This window comes from Nymphalis io, chromosome 7, assembly GCF_905147045.1.
Source record: "Nymphalis io chromosome 7, ilAglIoxx1.1, whole genome shotgun sequence".
Lineage (NCBI taxonomy): Eukaryota > Metazoa > Arthropoda > Insecta > Lepidoptera > Nymphalidae > Nymphalis > Nymphalis io.
The window spans coordinates 6,618,792-6,645,166 of NC_065894.1; the positions used below are offsets into that span (position 1 = coordinate 6,618,792).

A 26,375-nucleotide genomic window follows, 5' to 3' on the forward strand; every position below is an offset into this window, starting at 1 on the left:
TTTGGTTCGCCTGCGGATTTCATCATTTCTGATTCGATCTCGCAGAGAAACTCCGAGCATAGCCCTCTCCATTGCCCTTTGAGTGACCTTGAGCCTTCTTATGAGGCCCATTGTGAGCGACCACGTCTCTGATCCATACGTCATCACTGGCAACACACACTGGTCGAAGACTTTCGACTTGAGACACTGCGGTATTTGGGATGAGAAGATATCGTGTAGCTTCCCGAACGCTGCCCAGCCGAGTTGAATTCGACGATTTACCTCTTTCTCGAAGTTGGACCTACCTAGTTGGATGGTCTGACCTAGGTAGACATAGTTGTCTACAACTTCGAGTGCAGAATTTCCAACCTTGACTTGAGTGGGTGCAACATGGATGTTCGACATGATTTTCGTCTTGTCCATGTTCATTTTTAGACCCACTTGTTGGGAAACCCTGCTGAGGTCATCGAGCATAGTGCCGAGGTCTTCCAAGGTCTCAGCCATAATTACAATGTCATCGGCAAATCGAAGATGAGTGATGTACTCGCCGTTAATATTGATGCCAAGTCCGTTCCAGTCCAGAAGCTTGAAAACATCTTCCAATGCAGCGGTAAACAGTTTCGGAGATATCACGTCTCCCTGTCTTACACCTCTCTGCAGTTGGATAGGTTTTGAGTTCTGATCCTGGAGTCGGATCGACATGGTGGCGTTCTCGTACAAGCACTTTAACACCCTGATATACCGATAATCAATTTGGCACCTTTGAAGAGAATTCAGCACAGCCCAGGTTTCGATCGAATCAAAGGCTTTCTCATAGTCCACAAACGCTAAGCAAAGTGGCTGGTTATACTCCTCAGTCTTCTGTATAACTTGCCGCAGCGTATGTATGTGGTCTATGGTGCTAAAGCCTTTCCGGAATCCGGCTTGTTCGGGTGGCTGGAAGTCGTCAAGCCTTTGCTCGAGACGATTCGTAATGACTCTCGAAAACAACTTGTAAACATGACTCAGCAGTGAGATGGGCCTGTAATTCTTCAGAAGGGTTTTATCACCCTTCTTAAAGAAAAGTACCACCACACTTCTGTGCCATGCTTTTGGCGTTTGACCTTTGGCAATGACGGAGTTAAAAAGCCTCTGAAGAGCCCTGAGGATCGGTGTACCACCCGCCTTCAGAAGCTCGACTGTAATACCATCATCACCAGGTGCCTTGTTGTTTTTGAGTTGTCCGAGAGCCATTCTAATCTCGAAAAGACTGACGTCCTGAAAATCTTCAGTGTAGTGTCGGGTTAGTCTTGCTCTGGGATCTGCAGCATGACTACTGACAGGTGATTGAGCTGTCGTGTACAGCTGACCGTAGAACTTCTCAACCTCTTCCAACAGCTCAGATCTTGACGTGACTATTCTGCCATCCTCAGTTTTCAGCCTTGTCAGTTGACTCTGACCAACAGACAGATCTCTGGCGAACACTTTAGAGCCTTTGTTCCGCTCGATGGCCTCTTTAATGCGCATTGTATTAAATTGGCGAGTGTCGCGAGTTAGAGACTTTGAAATCCGTCTGTTGATCAGCCGATAGCCGGCAGCATCAGCTGGGGACGTCAGAATCATTTTCCGTCTTTCCTCCATAAGCCGTAGGGTAGAGGCAGAGATCTTTTTGGTTCCTTTTGTACGGCTGGTCTTGAAGGTCTTAGACCCAGCCGTACGGACAGTTTCCACAAGCCTGTCGTTGTATGTGTCCACTTCCTCGCAGTCTGCTAGGCAATCGAATCGGTTTTGGAGTTCGAGCTGAAAGGCTTCGGGATTTCGGATTTGAAGAGGTGATGGTCGGAGCGTAGACTTCATCAGTCGGGACCTCTGGAGTTTAACATTGATATTTAACGAGCCTCTTACGAGTCTGTGATCGCTCCCAGTTTTGACTGCATTGATCACGGAGACGTCATTAAATATTTGTCTTCTCGTCGACAAGATGAAGTCTATCTCATTCTTGGTTTTCCCATCAGGGCTCACCCAGGTCCATTTACGCTGACCTGGCTTCTTGAAAAAGGAGTTCATCATAAAGAGTCCCTCCTTCTCCATAAAGTCGGCCAACATCTGGCCCCGAGTGTTGCGGTCTCCAATTCCATGAGGTCCCACCTTTAACTCATCACCGAATCGTTTGCCCAGCTTCGCGTTGAAGTCCCCCATTACAACAGTGAAATGAGTCTTGTTGGTATGTATGGCTTTAGATAAATCCTCATACATGACCTCAACCTCATCGTCGGAGTGTGTCGAAGTCGGCGCGTATACCTGTATGACCTTCAAAGAATACCGCTTGGTGATTCTGAGTATAAGGTACGCCACCCTAGCCGACACACTCTCGATTTTCACAACGTTGTTAACGAGGTACTTGTGGACTATGAACCCGACACCACCTTGAGACAGTTGATCGCCCTCTCGGAAATAGAGAAGGTTACCGGATTTCAGGATCATCGTATCCTCCCCCTGTCTTCGGACTTCGGATAATCCGACGATATCCCAGTGTAACCTGCTCAATTCTTCCTCCAGTTCGATGATCTTCTCGTCGGTCCGCAGTGTACGCGTGTTATATGTTGCCAGGGCCAGAGGTCGTCGGTGTTGGTAACACGAAATCTGCCGGGGATTCTTAGCACCCCCTGCCCCGCCGTTACCACAGCTGTTACCAAGGCTAGGAATAGCAGGGCTGCCGGGGACTAGGGGCCGTGGTTTAGTTGCGCGAATCATGAGGGGATATGCCATAATCGCCACGCTTGGCAGACGGGTTGGCGATCGCAGTAAGTTAGTCATAGTACTCAGAGAGACGCTGCTGCCCGTTCTCTGGTGTATATTCCCTCGGGTCGCCTTCTACGCCCCCCACGGGATGAGATGGGGTGGTGATATTCGTCGCCGTCACCACACGGCAAACTTGCTAATTCATTGAAAAAAAAAGTTTTCTGATTTTAATTTTGGAGATTTTCGATTTATTACAAATTATCCGCGGAATTCACCTATCCGCAGTAAATACTATAAATACGGTTAGTACAGCTAATACTGTATGCTGCATCACCAAAATTTTATTGACAATTGGAAGTGAACATGGTTTTATTGGAATATGGAACCATTAATATTTATAGAAAAAGAAGATGTTTATGAAAAAAAAAAGGTGTTGATTCTTCCTCCTCCTTCCGGGACCTACGTTTTTGGACTTCGCATATAAAAATGTTCAAGCGTATAATATAGTAGGTACTTGTCTCATAATTTCATAAACTTTATAGCTCTTTATTGGCGTACATTAGTCGTGCATCGCCGCGAGTCAAAGTTAGTAAGCGATAAATCGTACATACCTCAGACATATAAGTAAGTAAATAATAATAATAATAAATAAGTAAGCAATTGATTTAAAAAAATAAACATAAAGATTTTTTTATTTTTGAAGTGAAAATTCGTTGGGTAGGAAATGTGAATTTTACTCAAAGTAAAATTTGTAAAATCGAATATGTTTACACGTTTTTTGACGCGTTTCCTTTATGTACTTAATGTCATGTATACTAAGTCGCGATTTAAACTTTTATTGCTTTAATTATTATATCAAATACAAACAATTACCCTAGCAAGCTCAATTTTATATTATATAATACTTTAGGGATCCAGCTTGCAGCGTACCAAATTTCATTAGAATCGGTTCCGTGGTTTAACCGTGAAAGCTTAACAGACAGACAGACAAACTAAGAGAGTTACTATAGCTCTTAGATTATTAGAATAGATTAAATAACGTGCATAGTTTTATTTCGGTGTATATTAAATATTCAATAGTATACAAATCAATCTGTTTTATTATTGAAACACCTTAAAAATGTTTATATTTTTTCAAAGTAATAAGTTTACATAAATTACTGGCGCATTTGAATATAATTTGTGAAAAAATGTTTTTACAAATTATATTATATTATTTATATTATATAAATCGTTTATCATTAAATTGATAAGTTTTTTTATTTCACTTTTACTGTTATCGGAAAGCCTCACAAATTGCTTTATACGCTCACTGATATAAACACAATGAAAAAACGAAAGTATACTTGCATAATTGTTACTAAACTACATAAGTTATCAGAAAATTATTATTTGTTGGTTATCTCCGGTATTACGCATTACATAGAGAAATACAAAAGCACATAAAACAAAAAGCGTATTAAATTAATTATTAACATAAACACATTGTAATAAAGTAGTTGGTATTATTCATTGGATATTATAATAACAATAATTAATATTTCTTATTTAAGTATTATGTTAAATCTTTACTGTGTCTTTTGGTGTAAAAATAATGTTTAGTATTTGACGTATTTAACTTTTTGTAATTATGAAATCATAATTAATTTTAATAATTAATAATCAAGAATTTATTATATCGCGCGTAATCAAAACTCGCCCTATTTATTAACTAAATTCAATTTTTTTTTTGTGAACATGTGTAGTTCATACTTTTCAAATTATATAAGTGTCATTACCCTCATTTTAAATATAATTAATACCTACTAAAATGTACAGCTTTAGATGTTAACATATTAATATAATACTAATATTAATAATATAAAGGTTGTAAGTTACCTTACCTTCCCGTTTATATGCATATTTATAAAAAAAAGAATGGGGACGTAGCTAAAATTAAAATTCACCATACATAGCAAAGATTGCAGTTTGTTCGTCATTCACGACAACCGTGCTGTGACCGATAACTAGTTCAATGACCCGCTTATCATCGTCTATACATGCGTCTGTACACGGCGATCTATGCGTATTTTAATTTGTCTACGTGACCGCACTCGGGATTGTGATTGAAGGCTAAAGCTTTATGAGTACGTGACAATATTGTTGTCCTCTAATTACGCATCTCTTAAGTTTACAGTCTATTACTAACGATGCATTATTGACACTAGTATATTTGCCTGCTATAGATTTATATATAACTGTGACTCAAAGAAAAGCGACCTTTAAAGTTGTATACATTTTTAACATCGTAATTTATATTTCAAACAGAACGCTGTCTCAGTAAGATAAAAAAAATTAATTTTACCTATTTTCCTTCGGTTGTTGCAGCGTAGGTACAAATGTGCATTTATATTTTAGTAAGCTATTGAACTTTTCATTTTCAGGTATAAATACAATAATAAAATTGCATAAATATCATAATATGATTACCTACCACTAAAGATTATAAATATTACGACATTATGTGTGATATGTAGGTATACAATGGTTATCTTAAATATTATCTTTGGTATTTCCATTCACATCTCGCTAATCTTATGAGATTTGTGAACATGAGAAATTGATGATACTCCTATTATAAAGATAAAAATATAATACACAAGTATTAAAAATTCGTAAAGAACCAATTTTAGATTGCTATTATAAAGAAAAACCGTAAGTAAAACCTATATGGACGCAAGTTTGTAATAGAATTTGCATGATACGTTTTCAGGTCCAGGGTACAAACACCGGGTTGGACTAGTGTCCCTCTATAGAGGGATACACACAGAGGCGCGAGGGCGTCGCACAGAACACGCCCTGGATTATAAATCCACGCCCTGGATTATAAATCCAGGGCGTGTTCTGTGCGACGCCCTGGAATACCTAGGTGCAAGGCTTCGGAAGCTGTTCGACGAATATCTGAGAAGCGGTCAATTTCCGAAGCCTTGAAAGCAGGGGAAATTGGTGCTGCTGCCGAATGCGTAAAGAGGCATCTTGCGGGCCGGCAAGGCGAAGGCGGCTAGTGCAGAACATTCTTCCCGACTGTACTTGCCGTCGTCGCGTTTGGACTCTACTACTACTTACCATCAGGTGGAGTAGAGTCATTTGCCCTCCCGGCGAATATAAAAAGAAAAAGAAAAAGGAGGGTCGACCACCGGGCTCCTCCTCGGCATACAGGCCGATAGTGCTGCTGAACGAGACGGGCAAGTTGTCGAAGATTCTCGCAGCCCGTCTCGTTCAACATCTCGACGAGATCGGTCCGGGTCTCTCAGAGGCTCAGTTCGTGTTCAGGGCGGGCCGTTCGACTGTCGACGCCCTGAACGCCCTGAAGACTCGGACCATGGAAGCGGTGGCCCAGGGGAAAGGGGTCCTGGCGGTGTCTGACGGAGTGTGCCGCGTGGGGGTCCCAGAAGCATTCCCTGGCGGCGGTTGTCGGCGGAGCCCTCTCCTTGCCGAACATCATCGACGCGATGCTCGGAAGCGAAGGGTGCTGGTCGGAGATGGTCTCCTTCTGCGATACTGTGATAGATTGGAATACCCGCTACCAACAACCACCGCCAGGGAATGCCTTTGGGACTCCCACGCGGCACACTCCGTCAGGGTGTGATGCGCCGTGTCGAATGGCGCACCACACTCGTGGTAGGAGGGTGACACCTCCCGCCGCGCTATCTCGTGCAGATACTTACCGAAACAGCCATATCCGGTAAGTACCTGCGTCAGCCTGAACGAGAGCGTGCCTCGTTTTCTTTTGACCCAGCGACTCAAGTGGGGACGTACCGCCTCCACTGTCGCTAGGCCCGCCGTGGGAGACCCCAGGTCTTCCTCCCATGGGGTGATCAGGGCCTGCTGGGATAGAGAACTGATCCGCCCGACCTCCGCCGACCCGGGACGGTCGCCCCGTTTCCTCGCCTCGGCCCGGAAGCGGTACACCTCCGCGAGCACCTCCGCCTGGAGTTCCCAGGGAAGCACGTAAAGCCTGGTTAGGTGTCTGAACCTTCTTTTTCTGATCTTATCGGATTGACGGTACTGATATTGTAATACAGCGCTGTTGGTTACTTTTACTCTAGAATGATCTCCGTGTTCGAAATGGGTTTGAAGAATATTAACAATATATGGACATTTTTATAGAAAGGAAAATAGAATAATACCTACTTAATGTTCTTATTTCAGAATCAAAAAATGGTTTTTAACAAATTAAGTAAAGTTAGTAATAATCCTTGGAAATGAAACTAAAGAATAAATGACATATCCGACCAATTTTCAATTTTCTTAAAGAAAACAATGATAAATTTCTTTATAAATACTGTATTAAGATTTACATTTTTTTCATATTGTTTGGTTAAACAATTTAAAACATTTATTTTTTGCAACATGATTTCCAATTGTTCCTTTTTTTATAGAATAGGAAGGCGGACGAGTATATGGGCCACCTGATGGTAAGTGATCACCAACGCCCTTAGACATTGGCATTGTAAGAAATGTCAACCAACGCTTACATAGCCAATGCGCCACCAACCTTGGGAACCTTGTGCCTGTAATTACACTGGCTCACTCACCCTTCGAACCGGAACACAACAATATAAAGTACTGATGTATTGCGGTAGAATATCTGATGAGTGGGTGGTACCTACCCAGACGAGCTTGTACAAAGCCCTACAACCAGTCCTAAATAAATGCGAAAAAAGCTGAAAGTCTTGGTGCATTCTCAATAAGCCCATGAGTATATATATCATACTAACTAGTATTATCTCGCGGTCACGCTCTTTATCATTATGCGCCCGTCATTTGTTTTAGTTTAAAACATATTATATTTAAAAAGTATTTTTATGGTAATCCTGGTAATGAACAATATTTCTTACAGATGAATGACTTAAAGCAGTGAAAGTAGCGTTCAAAATAGTTTGTAATAGTAATATTTTTAAAACGTGTAGGTTATACAAATTATCTCCTAGAAACGTTATACGTTTTATTTAGACTATTATATTATTCATAAGATCTGTTATAACTTAAAATTTATTACAGTCAAATATGTAGAAATTCACGCGTGATGTGTTAAGACATTCTTAATCTAGCTTGTCTCTTGCATATGATAATATAAAATTATTATTATTTGCTTTTTAAAATAAAACCCTACACTAAAAAACGGTCCTTCGTGAACAAGCTTTATTACATTTATACAAAGATAAGATAATCTTTTTAAATTACATAAGTTTATTAGTTTGATAAGAAATGTTGTTTAATTTTATATCGGGAAATCGGTTTATCGAAATAATTATTGCCTAATGAATAATATTACATGTTAATTAGTGCTTGCGTAGTAGTAAACTAGCGTTAAGTCAAAAAAAACTCTTAATATTATTATAGTTTATTACTACAACAGAAAACAAAATTACAAAGAGATTATTTTAATATTATCCAAGTATACCAAAAGTCAATATAATATATAAAGTTCGTTCAATGTAAATTGTTTGATCAAGTGTTGGTTTATCAACAGAGCACTGTTCTCGTAACAAACTACTCTTTATGGTTCAACCCTGACAGTGCCAACCCTACCGGATGTGAGCCGTTTAAAATATCACGTGCAGCCATTGCGATGTCACAAAGTATGCTAATCGACTAATTAACTTTGAGGGTGTAATTTGTATGATAAAATCTCGAACAAAGGTGTAGGTTCCTAATTATACTTTAAAATTTGACTTTAAGTTTGTGAAAATATATTTTACGAAAAGGCCACCTACATAAATTAGCCATCATGGTACGTTTTTCCTATAATCGATAAGTAAATTACTTAAAATTCCTAATAAAATTTTTACCTAAAACTATTTTTAGATCTTCAATGGATAATATGAAGTATGACTAATCGGCGAAATGCATCAATTTAATTTAATTCTTAATGGCTTTCAGATATGGTAAGTAAAAACATAACGAAAGATTTATTAGTGACACCAAATTAAAAAAATAGATTATAATTAATTGAAAATACCATGATGTAAATTATTATACTTAAAAGTTGCTAATCTCTATTTATTATTTGTCTACCTACATCTCTGTGGCTGTCTGTTTGTATTCGAAAGCTCATTCCGGTAGAGCGATAGCTATGTTTGGTAAAAACGATTTATGTATTTAGTGTAAATTATTCGTATAATGACTATTTTTATGACTTGAAATTTGTCACAAATATGATAGTCTGGTAGATGTGGCTACCACACAGACTTATAGATCTGGTTACTAGGAATTTGGCCAGGAAGTTGACTACGGGAACTAGGCTTTATTAATCTTAACCCCATCGAGTTAAGACCCAATTTGGCGAGAAGTATATATGAATATGAGAAGTATATATGGAGGTGGTCACTGACGTCACAAAACGAATCAGAAAAATGACTAAAGCATGGATATAAAGTTTATGTTTCAGTTTAAGTTAACCTTGAAATAAAAAAATAATCAAAAACTGATAAGTTTATTATATCTCAAATTATTTATTGATCCTCAATGGCGCCTGGAACCGTCACATCATAATATTTTCTTTACAAAAATTTTTTACGCTACTTTTATATGCAAGACTTTGCAATCCGATACATCATATGAAGTCATACTATTAATATAAATTAATAAGTATTGTATAATATTTAATTAAATAAATACATTCATACGAAATATACCTTATTTCTTTATGATATTGAACTGCTTAACAAATATTAGGTTTTTTTATAAACATTTTTAACGATCTCTATTCGTCGTAAAGCTGCCCACAACAAGGGCCGCGTTTCCGCGCTGTACGGCAATGGACAACCTTTACGCCAAGTAAGACCCGGAGCGACTGTCAATACCTAAGGCGACAGCCGATATGCCTGATAAAAGTAAGGGCATCCCGACGTCTCGAACGCCAATGGTGAATTAATAAGTTTTGTTATTTGTTTTCTCGAGATTCATTAATTATATATATAGAACTTTTACAATTTTCAGAAGGATGAAGGACTGTATAATACCTCTATGTACGTTTGAGATACTTGCAGGACTTGGTTTTATGCAAGCTCGTCTGGGTAGGTACCATACAGTCATCGGTTATTCTACCGATACGCATTACTACTTAGTGTTGTTGTGATTTGAAGTGTGAGTGAGCCAGTGTGTCTCGCTTGTAAATAGCAAATATTTATTTTTGGAGCAATTCTTTCAAATATATTATTAGATGTTTCAAACATTAACAAATATAATTGCGTAATGAACATGGTACAGGATTGTTGATATCATTTATTATTAATTTAACACAATTTTAAAACTCAACCTAATCAGAAATAGCTTAAAATTAAAATGTTTATGTTGTTTTCCTGTGCTTTTTGCCATTTATAAATATTTTAATTATTATTAACACGTGTTATACCCTTCACTTGAACTTTTATTTTATTTTATGGGGTAACATTATCTTTATTTACGTTAAACAAATGTCACTCTAGTCAAAGACATTAATAATCTATGAAACTTGAAACTCATAATGACGAATGACGATTGACGTAACACAGCTGATAATTCTACTTTATTAACGCTTCATTTTTCATCAAATAAATCTAAATACAAACCTTATTCAAATTTTGAAATGATTATTTACTTAATTTATAACCTTTACTTACAATATTATATGTACTAATACTATATAAATGAACTACGAATGGAAATTTCATATTTATAAAATTGTTTTTCAATTTGTTGACTGTTTAGATATTGAGTTACTATTTAAAATGATTGTATTAAATGGAACGTTAATGCTCTCTGACATTTAAAATGTAAACAGTAGGTAATAACGTAATGTTACGTATATATGTAGAGCCCTAGTTGACGACAAGCGGATTTAAATAATTTAATTTTATCAATTCAAGGTCAGAATACTACATTTGTATTTTAATCAGTCGACTTGGTCCCAACCCACCTAACTCGCTTTGTAGATAGTGAACGTATTGTATCAAAAAATAATAGCAATGGCGTCAGCGATGCTAAAACTTCTCAAATCAGAAGTAAGTTGTTCTATATAAACCGGCATTATTATTTATCGAAAAGTCCCAATCAACTTTATAGTAAAGTCTTTATTTAAATTAAGCACATGGTCACTTTAGATATAAAAATTACACTAATAATTTCTTAATAAAAGTAAAATATTCTCCATAACCACATATTTTTTAATTTTTTTTATAATAATACTAGTTTCTTTGTAGCATTTCTATAAATAATAGGTGCTTGTTTTTCTGAATTCTCAGTAGCTTTGTGCTATTGAGAATGTAAGACAAAGATATACATCATTCAGACAATTTGGTATTTAAACTGTCTACATTATTCATAGCATACTCCAGGGGCCTGTTGCGCAGTTGAATATTTGTGCCTGAAGTTTCATCATATTCTGATCAACAATTCACATTAGAATGTGCATAACAGTACTCAATATTTTTTTAAAAAGGAGGACAAATAAATAATATTTAAGTGTCTGACATATAAAATTTTACATTAGCAGTGAATTTATATTTGTACGTGTTACGGGTATACCTATCTGATAATATAAGGACAATCTCCTTTTATCAGATATGTTCTCTTTTTAAAATTTTGACAATTAGATTCCCCTACATTTTTCATTTGACATTCTCAACATAAAATTTCTAGGTTAATTAAAAAAAACTTTACAATTAATAAACATTTGTCATTTACTTGTTTTAGTCTCATTTACTTATACGTCGGAACTACAGCAGCTCAGCTCCCACAACAAAACTCTTTATTGATGGACAGTTTGTTGACTCGAAAACAAATAATTGGATCGAGCTTACTAACCCTGCAACAAATGAAGTAATTGGAAGGTAAGGAAGAAATTGAAACTATAAACCATGGCGGATTTGCAATTAGTGTATGGTTCTAGTATGTTAACGGCTATGTATATACTCTCTTGGTAATCATTCAATTAAGATACAGGCACAATTAATTGTATAATTTCAACATTTGCTTAAGACTATAATACTGAAAATTGTTATATTTGTTAAGCAATAATAATTTTTAAACAGTAATCAGTTTTATAATATTTAAATAATATTGTTAATTCATTAACAAAAATTATTCATGTTCATTTCCGGAGAATTATTTTATAGATTGACTTATATTTATAAATCAACTGGTTTTTGCATGCGTGTCCAGGGCTTAGGGATTAGGTATTCGGCTTAAAAAATAATATTTTCTTTACTTGTGATTCAAGCTTGCTTCATAGCAAATTTTATCAAAATTGACTCAATGGTTTAACCGTGAAAGTGTAACAGACACACAGCCCTTTAAACTTACTAACAAATTTATAATATTAGTATAATTTTTTTTTATTCTGTTTTATATATCTTTTATTTGATATTAAATTTCATGCTTAATTGTTAAAATGATTATTCTTTTATAAAAAGTATTTATTTTATGAGCTATAAAATGTTCATATACCTACACCATAAGCAATAAAAAAATAAATCTATCAAAATTACTAGATGAATTAAAAGAATATTATCAAAATGTAATCTTCCCTATTTTATTAATTTTCCAGATACAACTATAGAACTTTATCTTAATCATGACTGATAGCAAATTGTTTATTCAAACTCATATTTGCTTTTTTACTTATGTCATAAATAGTCTGACATTGAAAGTGTGTATTTCTGTGATAGTAAAGATTATTTATCAAGTTGAAAGGAAACCTTTAAATACAGATAAAAATAATATAAACTTACTTATACAATAAAGGCCAAGTCCATTGAAATGGGAATACTAATTAGTCAATTAAAATTGCTAATTTCATTACAAATAAAAAGAAACAGTTAAATTAGCTCACAGCAAATATTAAAACAAATATTGTGTAAATATATATCTAATTCCACTATTTGTTTGTGTACTGCAGAGTACCAGAAACAACTCAAGAAGAATTAAATACAGCACTTGAATCTGCGAAAAAAGCATACAAATCATGGAGCCAAAGTACTATTATGACCCGTCAACAGCTTATGTTCAAGTAAGTTGCAACTTAGAAATTTTTTGTAAATAATATAATGGGAACTATTAAATTAATCCCAATAATTTATTAAAGGTTTGCACGCTTATTGCGAGAAAACCAAAGCAAATTGGCAGCCAAAATCACAGAAGAACAAGGCAAAACAATTGCAGATGCCGAAGGAGATGTACTCAGAGGCATTCGTAAGGACATCAATAATTCAAATTTATAACTACACAATTTCAATGAGAACTACTAAATTTGCATAAATTCTTATATCAATCCTCATATCAATCCTCATATCAATGTTAAAGGTTATTGATAGGAAACCTTTGATAAGAAATAATATATAAAATTTAACCTATGTGTAATGTACCATGTAAACATTTTTTTAAAACTTATATTATAAATTTTCTGTTTATTGTCAGCCACATATTCAAAACTTATTATAATATGATTATGTTTCTTCTATGGTTTTACATATGAGTACATACTCTTTAGATCTCAATTACTATAAATGTAATTTTTTTTCAGAGCTGGTAGAACATTGTTGTAGCATCACTAGCTTACAACTAGGAGACTGTATCCAAAACATTGCAAGAGATATGGATACACACAGTTACAAAGTTCCTCTTGGAGTTGTTGCAGGTAATGTTTTCATTTGTACAGTATGGATGAGTCTTGTGTATCAGCCATAGTGTTGATAGAGAATAAAAATGTGTTACTTCATATTTGCTCCTAAGATTAAATATACATAATTGACACTGTTCACACATCACATCCACAATTTTTTCATTGAAAATTAAAAAAAAAACAATTCAACAAGGTGTCTTTTGTTAATATGTAAAACTTGAATGAAAAATATATTTCATTTTCGAAATAAAAATATTATATATTAAAAATACCAAATGTAATTGTAATTAAGTAATGAAAACAATACTTTTATGAAAATTCTCTGAATTCAATAATTTCTGTATAGTATTTTTTTAAAAATTATATTAACATTTTTAGGTGTGGCAGCATTCAACTTCCCAGTTATGATTCCATTGTGGATGTTCCCACCAGCTATTGTGACAGGCAATACTTGCTTAATAAAGCCCTCTGAACAGGACCCTGGAGCGACACTTATGATGATGGAATTGTTGCAGGAGGCTGGTGCTCCTGCTGGTGTAGTTAATGTTAGTATGCACTATGCAATTATATATAAATAAGTTATTTATATTCTATAATCCAAAAACATTGTATAAGATAACATATTATGCACTATAGTTACATGTATTTCATTTAATTTATTTTGAAGATATTATATATTGTTATACATATGTATACTTAAAAAAATATGTATGTATGTAAGTTTATCTTTAATATAATTTACCACATGTTTAGGATTAAATTCCATATTATAGTATATATATTATTAAAGATCATATCATATTAGGTTGAATTGGTTAGTTGGTTCAAAAAAATTTTAATGTGATTTTTTTTATCTTTTAAAGGTTGTACATGGAACCCATGATACTGTAAACTTCTTCTGTGACAATCCTGATATCAAGGCAGTGTCCTTTGTCGGCGGTGATGCAGCTGGAAAACATATCTACACAAGGGCTTCAGCTGCTGGTAAAGTATTCAATTTTGTAGTGTTATCATTCTATTTCAATTACTAAATTAATAATTATCTACATTGTTAAAATTAAGTACATAAAAACATATTTTTATGCCAATTGAACCATTATTTTTATAGATATTTTTTATCATAGATTAATTGTCATATAATTTAATTCTAAATCTAATCTAAATCTATAGATCGTAAACTTATATCAATAAAAAGTAATGCTATCAACAGGCAAGAGGGTGCAAAGCAACATGGGTGCGAAGAATCATGGTGTGATAATGCCCGATGCGAACAAAGAGCATACTCTCAATCAGCTGGCGGGTGCGGCCTTTGGAGCCGCTGGACAGCGCTGTATGGCTCTCAGCACTGCCGTCTTTGTTGGTGAGTTACAAATATTTATAGAGGTATAACTATGCAAGAACAACAAAGCATGCCAATTTTTTTTTTTACATGCTGAGTATTTAAAAAATGAGAGTATATATGAATATATTTTTTAAAAGTCAATTTAGTAATTTTTATATTATTTTAACATAATTTACCTATTGATCATAAAATGTCATTGAGTAAGTATGTAGACAATAATTATTTATTTTATTTTGATATTGTAATTATATACATTTCTTCATTATAGGCGAGGCAAAAGAATGGATTCCAGATCTGGTGAACCGAGCACAGGCACTTAAAGTTAATGCTGGTCATGTTCCTGGGACTGATGTAGGTCCAGTTATTTCCGTTAAAGCAAAGGAGAGGATTTTCAGGCTTGTAGAATCAGGTAAATAATTATTAAATAAATTTGTAATTTAGAATATGTGTAACATAGTTAATATTACCCAAAAAATATTGTTGACACATTTACCCACAAAATCATGGTTTACAGGAATTAAAGATGGTGCTAAAATTGTGCTTGATGGAAGAGGAGTTAAAGTATCAGGATTTGAAAAAGGCAACTTCGTTGGACCAACCATTCTCACTGATGTCAAACCAAACATGGAATGTTATAAGGAAGAAATCTTCGGTCCGGTCCTTGTATGTCTCTTTGTTGATACTTTGGATGAAGCTATTCAACTGATAAACTCTAATCCCTATGGAAATGGTACTGCTATATTTACTACCAATGGAGCTGCAGCTAGAAAATTCGCTTCAGAAATAGATGTTGGACAAGTAGGCGTAAATGTACCCATCCCTGTCCCACTCTCTATGTTCTCCTTCACTGGTAGTCGAGGTAGTTTCTTAGGTACAAATCATTTCTGCGGCAAACAAGGTATTGATTTCTATACAGAATTAAAGACAGTAGTTTCATTCTGGCGTCAAAGTGATGTGTCTCATACAAAAGCTGCAGTTTCCATGCCGACTCAACAATAAGAATCTGCCATATTAATCTTTATACAGTGCCACTTATAGATGTAAGCAAAATGTATACAGCATTTATTTTTTTAAGTTATTCAATTTACAATTTTATATCTTCCAATTTTTGTGATAGGTAGAATCTGTTTTACTATTTTTTATTTTTTTGTTACATAAATAAATATATATATATTTAATTTGCTATTGTTTTATTCATGCTTGTATTTCGGCCACGGCGCACAATCTCAAGAGAGATTAGTCAACTGCGCAGGTCATATTACAGTGTACAAATGGTGCGCAAACACAGGTGCACTTTTTATTCCCTCATTCTCATAATCCAACGGGACGGCAATCAAACACGACCGGAAAGAGTTCAGGCGCAGAACCAAAGGCTTTACGTGCTTTTCGAGAAAGGGGTACATACTTCAAGTGTACACACTTCAAACTTACCAACTCAGGGCTGCTACTGAGAATTTTCTAAAGAAAAACCCAATAACTTTTTATTCGCCCGACCTGAGGTTTGAACGCAGGACCCTCGGCCTAGACCAATGGGGCAATCGCACTATAATATATAAGACCCTTTAATAGGTACCAATCATAAAATCTCAATATTAATAAAACAAAGAGATTCCTCAATTACCGTATCACACAAACTAGTCTTCTTTAAGAGAGATGTTTTTATAGGAATACCTATTTTATTGCTTTTGGTTTTGCTAGTCTTGACGACGTTATCGGTTAAAAAGTTTAGTATGCACCATAGAGAATACATATACACTGTATGCACCGAGACTCCAGAAACGGAGATTCCACGTGAGGGTTCGGGAAAGAAGATATTCTTCGATAATGCACCATGTCTAGAAAGTTGATATACTATAATGATATACTTTATAATGATATTATAATAATTGTAATAAAGAATATGATTCGTTTTAATTGCATTATAATAAAAAAATGTTTTCGAACGAAACTTTATTATTAATTCAAAATCAAATGTAATTTGTTATGTTTGACAGTTTATTCAAGCCGATATTTATAAACAAAGGCAACTATACAATAACATTTGTTCGAATTTATTTCGGCATGTCTACATCTCAACATTTGATTTATATATCCAAAGGAAACAAATTGACAATATTATGTAAACATTTAATTGTTTTGTGTCTTCAAATACTTGGATCAACGATCATGACATCATAACCACAAGCATTTCGAGTTTCCTGCGTCCCTTGTTATTATGTACTCTATCACCATGGAACGAACACGTCTCTTGTCATTCGGTTGCATTAACTTTGTATTTTACATGTTATTTGTATCATGTTGTAACTCTTTAACACCACAGTGTAGGAATGAAAAAGGAGAGCCCGTTGATTGGTAAGAATCTATTTATTCATGGTTAAAAGTAATAATAATAATATTAATATAATTAATATTGGTATATTTGGTCTTGAAATATTATTTAAAACACAAACGAAGGTTTCTTACTAATAATGTTTTGTTACTTTTTTGTTTTAAGCAATAGAAAAATATAATACATCGCTTGAAGCATTTAAATCACAAATTATATTGTAAAGGAATTATTCATCACATTAGTCAATTCAAACAAAAGATTGATAAAATATTTTGTAGTTTCTCTTTATTATTATAATATTTTATTAAATAGTATCCCTTTTTTCTAGTTTTATAAATAAATTACAGGTTCTATGTGTATAAATTACCTAGAGAAAAAAATCATTTGAACCCACTTGTGAGGAGAGGTGTTGCATATATGCATCTCACACCCTCAAAGCTACGAGGAGGCTGGATTATGTCAGATCTCTCTATTGGCGATCCAAGATCTATGGTTGGAAGGACATTAGCACCTCTGTACCAGGTATATTGATTAAATTTTATGAGTTATATAATTATTTCATTAAACAATCCAATAAAAAACAAAGATTCATAGAGGAAACCACATTACAAAATTGCTAAAGATCATTTATAATCAGTATCATACTTTTTTTTGACATAGAAGTGCTTATAAATTAATTACATTAATATCAAATTAAAATTAATTTATGCTTTTGCAATAACAAAATTATATGTATTGCAGAACTTGACGTACTATTTTGTTTGTTTAAAACTAATATTGAATTATGCAGTTTGAATGAAATTTTTTAAATGCAATATAAACTCAAAATATTAAATTTATATGTTATATGATTAAGGTTTTACGCATGCATATAACTTGGTTATTTATGTAATTTGTTTATATATTGTTAATTAATTGTGTGGAATCCAACATACAAACTAGACATTTATTATTTTTAGTTTTTTTTTTTGTTTTAAAAGTGAATAATGAAAATAAACCATAATGAATAATTAGTAATAATTAAAAATATGTTGTAAATATGCTACATTTTTTCTATGTTTGAGTTTTCTTATTTTTTTTATGCAATAAATAAAATTAATATTAAATAATTTAGTATCCAATGTAAGTATGAGTTATGAGAAGAGTAAAGAAAGTACCATATAATATGAATGTAAATATAGCAAGTATGTAATTGATTTTACTCATATGGCTACTCCGCTATTAATTTATTTTAGGATAAAAATATTATATCACTTGTATATAACGACCAACCACCAGCGGCAGAACATCAACCTGATTTATTGCAGTCAGTCGCTGAAATGTATTCAAAAAGTAAAAAAGGTAGATATTATCTTTGGAAAGAATTTATCTCAAAAATTATTAATTTAGAATTCTAGTCTAATTGATTGGCTACATGAAAAAATTAAATAAAGATCTTTTCCTATCCTTTGAAAGAATAATAATAACAGTCCTCCAGACCGAGATCGGCCTCGGCGCTCTATCTCAAGAGAGTTTAACCAACTGCGCAGGACATATTATAGTGCACAAGTGTGTGCACAAACACAGGTGCACTCTCATAAATCAATGGGACGACAATCCGACACGACCGAAAAGAGTTCAGGCGCAGGACCAAGGGCTTTACGTGCTTTCCGATTTTTTATTGGCCCGACCTGGGATTTGAAGCCAAGACCATTTTTTTTTTTTAATTTTTATTTATAGAATAGGAAGGCGGACGAGCATATGGGCTACCTGATGGTAAGTGGTCACCAATGCCCTTAGACATTGGCATTGTAAGAAACGTTATCTATCGCCAATGCGCCACCAACCTTGAGAACTAAGATGTATGTCCCTTGTGCCTGTAATTACACCGGCTCACTCACCCTTCAAACCGGAATACAACAATACCAAGTACTGCTGTTTTGCGGTAGAATATCTGATGAGTGGGTGACCCACCTATCCAGACGAACTTGCACAAAGCTCTACCAACGCAGTAGTCTTTGAAATAATAGATAAAAATAACAGTAAATCTCTTACTGTCCGGCAATATGCTTCTCTCCTAAGGACAATGGTTGGACCTTTATCCACCAAGCTGCTCTAGTGAGAGTTGGTAGATACCCAGATTGGCCGATTAATATTCAAAACATAAAGGTTTCATCATAATGTTTCCTTTAAGACAATATTATAATCACAAATTTTGGAAGGGTGAGTGTGCGAGAGTAACTACAGGTACTAAGGCCATATAACATCTTAGTTCCCAAGTTTGTCCGCCTTAGTGATGAGAGGAATGGGTTATATCTCTTACTTTACGGCGCCAATATCTATGGACGGTGGTGACCATTTATCATCAGGAGCACCATTTGCCCGTCCTATACATACCTATATTATAAAATATATATGAATTTGAAACCGCCTCCTTTGTCATGGGATAAATGAAGACATGAAAAATTATCAGTGAGTAAATTTCTTCTTTCAGTACAAATGAAACAAGCTGGAGTGAAAAAGTTTAAGAAGTTTAAGTTAGGTGAAAAATATTATGACGATTATGATTTAGCTGAAATGTGTAAAATGCATTCGAAGTTCATGAAAACAAGAGTAGAGAGTGGCCATACAAAAGGCGTTGTACTGGGCGACAAATTTACAGCACTGTGGCTGGTTCATTCCGTCCCGAGGTTTCCGCCTCTACCAGATAGTAAGTACCCACTTATGTTCCTTGTAATAAAATAATACATCGCATACATTGTGTTCGTCAGATTCAATCCCAAGATTCAGGGTTCAAACCCTGGGTCAATATAAAGTTGAGTTTTTCTGTCGAGAAATTTTCAGTAGCAACCCGAAGTTTAAAAGTTGCCTTTATTAATATCGGGAATATTAGCACTGGCTTGTCTCGGAAAGGAAGTAAAACCGTTAGTTATGTGCCTGAAGCCCTGAACTCTCCGATCGTGTCGGATTGCCTTTCTATTGAATTATAAGAGTGAGGGTATACCCAAACTCCCACTTCCTGCGCAGTTAGCTTCGTTATAGCAGTTCTTATTTTTCGTTAAAGCAAAACTGACAAAAACTCAGTAGAGACTACAACACTGTTAGAAAATGTTAAAAAGTGGAACAGAGTCAAGCCAAACTATTTCACCGTCTTTATGACGCGAAGTTTGTACTTAAGTCCATTCAGAAAAGACATTTTAAAAGACAAAATTAAAAAAAATTTATAACATCTTTAGGTCATTAAGTTGTACCTATTTTCATTTTAATAATCAGCATTATATATATATATACATATATATGAAATGTGGTCAGTTTGATGTTTTGTACCGTTCTATGGGATGTTTATGAAATGTTGGTGTATAAATATTACTGATGTGTATTTGTTTAAACGTCATAAGTAATAATATATTTACAAGTGCTAAATAAATAATGTCGCCTGCACTGAATCATACAGTAAGTGTAAATGATATATACCGTAATGAATCTACGTGGTCGATATTTCAAGAGTTTTCTTATGCTACTCTTTTTGTTGAATAAAAAAAAAAATTGTCTAAAAATATTTGGACGTCATTACCACTCATGAAAGTCTTATTTTTATTTTATTTTTAAATTTGAAAGAGCATAATCTGTTACTTTTCCCTTACATGCGATAAAACATGTTCGTATCTACGCGTATTATATCATATATGTTTATAATGTATGTGATTAGTATTTGTGTTCTTCTTTGTAAAGTATAATTAATGAAATATACTAGTTGGATTAGATTATAGTTTTACAGAGCTAGGCTAGATAAAGTGACACTAAAGAAGCTTATCATTTATAATTAAGCTTATCATTTATAATTTAATAATAAAGCAATATAACTCAGGATAAATCTATCCTTCACTGTACATTTTAATTTTGATGTCCCTTGTGCGTATATTTATACCGGTTTACTCACCCTTCAAACCGAAACGCAACAATACAAATTATTGCGGTAGAATATCTGATGCATGGTTGGTCGTCTAGATTACTAACGCACGCATCAGGTTTGCAAAAAGCCCTACCACCAAGTACCTCTTATTTTTTTGTCCATATATTTTTTTCCTTTTTAGGTGTGCTTGAAGAAATCGCTTTAAGAGATAAGCTTTTATACTTAGTTGTCTTTTGTATTTTTTTTATGTTTTTTATTTCTGGCACCTGGTGTGTGTAATAATTCGTTCCTTTTATAAAAAATGTAGGTGCGAAATATTTTTTTATTGCAATAATAATATAATATTTTGTGTTGTAATTTTAGTGAACGGCTTGAACGTGAGTTCGTACAACTATCCAACCACTGGAATGAAATATGGGCAGACGTTCCTATGTGTGTCCGTGCCGACGTCGACTCTCAACCAAATCGGAACGCAATTGAAATACAACGAGCCTCTCATAGTCCACCAACATATACCGCAGGAATTTGATAGCGAATTACCGAATTTGGTCGATGTCATACGTAATAAGACCATTGATACCGCTCCTTGGTAATGTTGACTATTTATATTTATATAAGGTATTTGTGTGTCGCCTTTAATGAATTTCGTGATACGTCATATATTTCTTTTTATATTCACACCCTTGCCTTCGAAATACTCACTCACTTAACTACTCTCGGGGATAAGCCAAGTGTACACAATAGTTATGACAATAATTATGTCCGGACCGATTTCGGCCAAGGTGGCTAATCTGAAGAGACTAGGTAATCCTATACGGATTAAAGTACACAATTGCGTGCGCGAACACAAATGCACTCTCATTATTCGATAGGATGGCAATCCGTTGCGACCGGAAAGAGTCTATGTGTAGTAGTAGTTTGTAAATATATTTTTTTTTTTTTTTGCTGACCCTATCTAAAGTGGTCGTTGGTCGAAAATATCAACTTATACTAATAATACGCATATTAATAAATACTATTTCATTTAAGGTATCACATAGAGAGTTTCGAGACGTTAGTCGGTCGAAAGTTTCTCTCGTTTGCGAAGAGCGCGATGTTTAACGACGACTTGTACAGCGGTCTTGTGGCTGAAGTGTTGCAGTCAGACTTGCTTGTCGAATCCTGGACTAACGGACCCGGGACTTTGGACTCGGAATGCACGAGAAATTTTCAGTAAGCAAACTTTATATATTTATAAATTATTGGTGTTTAGGATTACCCGTGCTCAATTTGACAGGTAATGATAATGAGTGCATTATTGAATATCATGTGGCTGTGTCCCAAATATAAGGGTGAGTGGTATCAGTGTTATAGGGGCAAGGAACGTTACATGTACATATGTCTTATAGTGCTAATGTCTAAGGAGGCTTTTATACAAAAGCCGTACCTTTAAGCAGTGGCTTCCGGCGACACGATAGGAGTTTTATTACTTTTTCTTGAAGAGATCTTTTTCGCAATCATGAGTTCAGAATTCAAAGTTCAAAATGTATCGTAAGTGTTCCTCCCAATGAAATTTCAGTCTCCAATTTCAAACAGAGCACCACTGGACTAAACAAAGACAATGGAAATCTTTTCAAAGTTGACGGCAATACTATATCCGAATTATTCCGTTTTCACTAAATTTATTTATCGAGGAATGGCTATGGTTCTCATCACGTCGCCCTCTTTCTGAAGGATTTCATATCCTCCATAAGTAGCATAAGATAAACCATTATATTTAATAACAATTATATTATGCACAATTTAAAGTCATTTACTTTAAACATTATGTTCACACTGAAGTAATACTCCATAAGAAACTTTTTACCATCAGAGTCCGCAATATTGAGCGGCTGAAATTCCCGATCGCCAAGATGTCGTTCACGTCGCACAACGACCACTCCAAGTGGACGGTGGCGGTCGCGCACAAGATGCACAACACGCAGGACACCAAGGTCGCCGACTACTGGGTCTGCGTCGGAGACATCAACAGAGCTGTGAGTCGATGCACACATATTCATTCGTTACTACACACTAACACTGCTACACACAAAAATATTCAAAAATATTCAATTGTGACATTTAAAAGAATCGTTAAGGAACGCTTGTGTGCTAAAGGATATTAAACATCCGTTGACTTTTTAAATGATTGCACACCCTGGGAATGAAACGATCGCCTCCAGGTTATCTCAAATTAAAAAAAGGTATATATAATTTGGCTAGTATTGTATATGTATTGCACTTCTTGTATAGAAATGAGATATAAAAAAAAACCCGCTGAGTTTCTTCGCCAGTTCTTCTCAGGTCTGAGGTGTTTATTTCCGAACCGGTGGTAGATTTATGACAATCAGTAAGAAAGTGTAACACTTCTATAATGAATAAAGACTTTAGACTTTGACTAACACATCGTCCATAATGATTTATTTCATTTAATATCGTTTACAGGGTACAGTATACAAATCGTTTTATTTTGTGATACATCATACAATTAATGACATTTTTTGAATATAGATTTGAATTTTCTGAGGGTGTGAAATGCATTTACTCATTCAAAACGCGGGCGGAGTGGGCTAAGTGAGATTCTAGCGAACAGTAGTACCCTCTCCGTTTTCCGGAATCTCCGAGATCGTTTACAAATACTTTTTTTTATAGTATCGGTAGGCAGACGCGCAAATGGGCCACCTGATAGTAAGTGGTCACCAACGCTATGGGCGTTGGCGTTGTAAGAAATGTTAACCATCTTCACCAACCTTGGGAACTAAGATGTTATGTCTCTTGTGCCTGTAATTACACTGGCACACTCACTCTTTGAACAGGTACACAACAATACCAAGTACTGCTGTTTTGCGGTAGAATATCTGATGAGTGAACCTACCCAGGTGACAACTTACACAAAGCTCTACCACCAGTAAATACTATACAAATCGCATTTTTTTTATATTTTAATATATATATATATATATTTGTGAAATTTCATACACTTGTTAAGTCGAGACTGGACGCTAGTTCAATGTGAAGTTACAATGAGCTTGTGACAATAATGTAAGTATTTGTATATTCCAGCTACCACAGGAATCTCGTGGCGGTGGTACCGTGTGTACTTCGGGCCCGATACTGTGGGGAAACTTCGCACATCTCATCGAATCCGTTCAGACTTGCAACTAGATAATAAGTACGTAATTTAAAAAATAAAAACAATATTGTTCTGAAACTGTGATGTTTAGGCTAAGAAGTATTAAAGCATTTTGGAACACTAAAAACAAACTAAATGCCGTCAGTATAATAGTATTTATGTTTGGTTGTTTAATTAGGTTAAGTGTAAGTTATTAAGTCATCATTCATAGCCTGATTATGATTATTGATATTCGGTGAATATTTAGTGAACCGAACATTCGTTCAAATATTCGCTTTGATCTTTTCATTCGTTCTGTATACCAAATGTATGTGAATGTATTGATATTATGTAATAACAAAGCGATGACTTAGCAATAAATTAAGAAAAACGTCGAAAAGGTCAACGAATCAAGTCTTGAGTATTTATTATGAAACATTAATTTTTTAATCGTAACAAACTTTGGTATGTTTCCCTGACTAAACTTGCACGAATAGTTAGCAAATAAAAAAATTGATACTAAATTATTGCCCCATGCCCAAGTGAAAGAAAGAGATCAAACATTCGTTAGAAATATACCTCTTTCATTAAACATACTTAATAATAAAAAAACACCTAGATCACATTTAGATACAATTTAATTGCTGTAAATTCTTACAGTGAAGTTTTTAATGGAAATACGAAAGCCGAATATACCTGCAGAATTTTCGGCAAACCTGGCAAATATGTAGAATAGGGAACGGGAATGTTCGGTCCGTCTAATTATGATGTCAAACATTAAAAACGCATTGGATATATCTGTTCCGTTGAACAAAGTAGATCGTTAATAATTTTAATATTAGTTTGAAAAATGATAACTTACTTTTATTCAATTTATATATACAGACATTTTTATAAAATACAAAATTAAAATAACAAGAACAAAATACACATTACAAATTTAAAGCAGAAAATATTTATTAAAATGAAATAAATATTAGTTTTAATAACCGTAGTTTTAGTAATTATGTCAGACGCGATGACTGCCCAATGTCTGTATTTCTTAAAAAATATGTATGTAAATCCTAAATGTGCATTATTTGTCACTATTTCAAATTGGAACAATGTCAATTTGTGTAGAAGAGATATAAGATACTTAAATGTTTGACATAATTTTTGTAAATAGGTGTGTCTTTATATCGTAAGAATTTATAACGATCAAATAATATTAAGCGAAATTAATATAAATCTTTTTATTATGATATAAAATAAAATTTAAGTCTTAAATTAATTGTTTAATTTTATTGTTGTATATATTAACTGCAACTACACTGGCTCACTCACCCTTCAAACCAGAACACAACAATACCAAGTACTGCTGTTTTGCGGTATAATATCTGATGAGTGGGTGGTACCTACCCAGACGAGCTTGCACAAAGCTCTACCACCAGTAAGCCTATAACCCTGACAACACATAGGCTAACACCTGTCCCTCTCCCGCGCGGGCGGAAACTAATATAATCAGATCACTATTACCATAGATATCTGAGCTATTACAAATCATCATATATAATACATTTTAAAAGACTGGCAACTTTGTATAAGCCTGTGTGTATGCTACACATAGTTTTAGATAAAGTTAGTATAAGGTAGCGGCTTTGTCCTTTAAATCTTCGGAACAGTAGTTTTTTGTCTATTATACATATACTAGCTGACCCGGCAAACGTTGTTCTGCCATATAAATCATATCTACTGAATATTTTGGTTTTTAAATAAAAAATAACGAATTTATTGTGTGTGGGGATGGGATCTATGGAAGAAAAAGGAAAGGAGCCGTAGACAACAACCGCCGATACTAACAAAAAAACACCAACCATTCATTTTCTCAATTCAATGTATTATTTCATAAATGTAATGGACATATTTATTGTTTGATTAAAAGTTAAACGTAAAGTGAAAAAGTAATATATTTTTATCCTAAAGTACATAGTTAATTAATTTCGAAGAGCAATTGAGTGTACGATATTTTTTGTCAGCCAACACAAATAATGCGCCACAAGCCTTGGGAACTAAATTAACCCATGTGTCTGTGGTTACACTGGCTCCATCACCCTTTAAGCCAGAACACAACAATATGTAATATTGCTGTTTGTCGATAGAATATGGGATAAACATACGAATGGAACATAATCTTTGCGCTGGCTATTTCGCTGTCGCATCGTTGGCCATCACCATAACTTTTCTTCTTGCGCGAGAATTTTAATTTTGCCATGACTCCTAAGATATTAATAATCTTTTTATAATTCTATTGAGGCAACCGCGTCATTTTATTGCCTTTTAATCGATTCAATTATTAGC

At 34.4% G+C, this 26,375-nt stretch overlaps 2 protein-coding genes across 3 annotated transcripts; both read left to right on the forward strand.

The window, feature by feature from the left end:
• The first annotated feature begins 10,504 nt into the window (after positions 1 to 10,504).
• Positions 10,505 to 15,869, forward strand: LOC126769672 (probable methylmalonate-semialdehyde dehydrogenase [acylating], mitochondrial). Of its 2 annotated transcripts, none has more exons than XM_050488563.1 (10): positions 10,505 to 10,727; positions 11,419 to 11,555; positions 12,623 to 12,733; positions 12,809 to 12,915; positions 13,247 to 13,360; positions 13,724 to 13,890; positions 14,209 to 14,329; positions 14,556 to 14,705; positions 14,956 to 15,096; positions 15,202 to 15,869. In XM_050488563.1, exons 1-10 carry the CDS (start codon positions 10,692 to 10,694, stop codon positions 15,684 to 15,686), a joined length of 1,569 nt encoding a protein of 522 aa, XP_050344520.1. In that variant the 5' UTR covers positions 10,505 to 10,691; the 3' UTR covers positions 15,687 to 15,869. The 2 variants fall into 2 exon arrangements, with proteins under 2 accessions (XP_050344520.1, XP_050344521.1); XM_050488564.1 differs by having other exon boundaries at positions 10,530 to 10,592.
• An 817-nt stretch (positions 15,870 to 16,686) lies between these two features.
• Positions 16,687 to 25,284, forward strand: LOC126769679 (deoxyribonuclease-2-alpha). Its single transcript, XM_050488584.1, has 8 exons — positions 16,687 to 17,039; positions 17,364 to 17,538; positions 18,252 to 18,357; positions 19,490 to 19,705; positions 21,272 to 21,497; positions 21,938 to 22,120; positions 22,761 to 22,923; positions 23,990 to 25,284. Exons 1-8 carry the CDS (start codon positions 16,903 to 16,905, stop codon positions 24,089 to 24,091), a joined length of 1,308 nt encoding a protein of 435 aa, XP_050344541.1. The 5' UTR covers positions 16,687 to 16,902; the 3' UTR covers positions 24,092 to 25,284.
• The last annotated feature ends 1,091 nt before the right edge of the window (positions 25,285 to 26,375 follow it).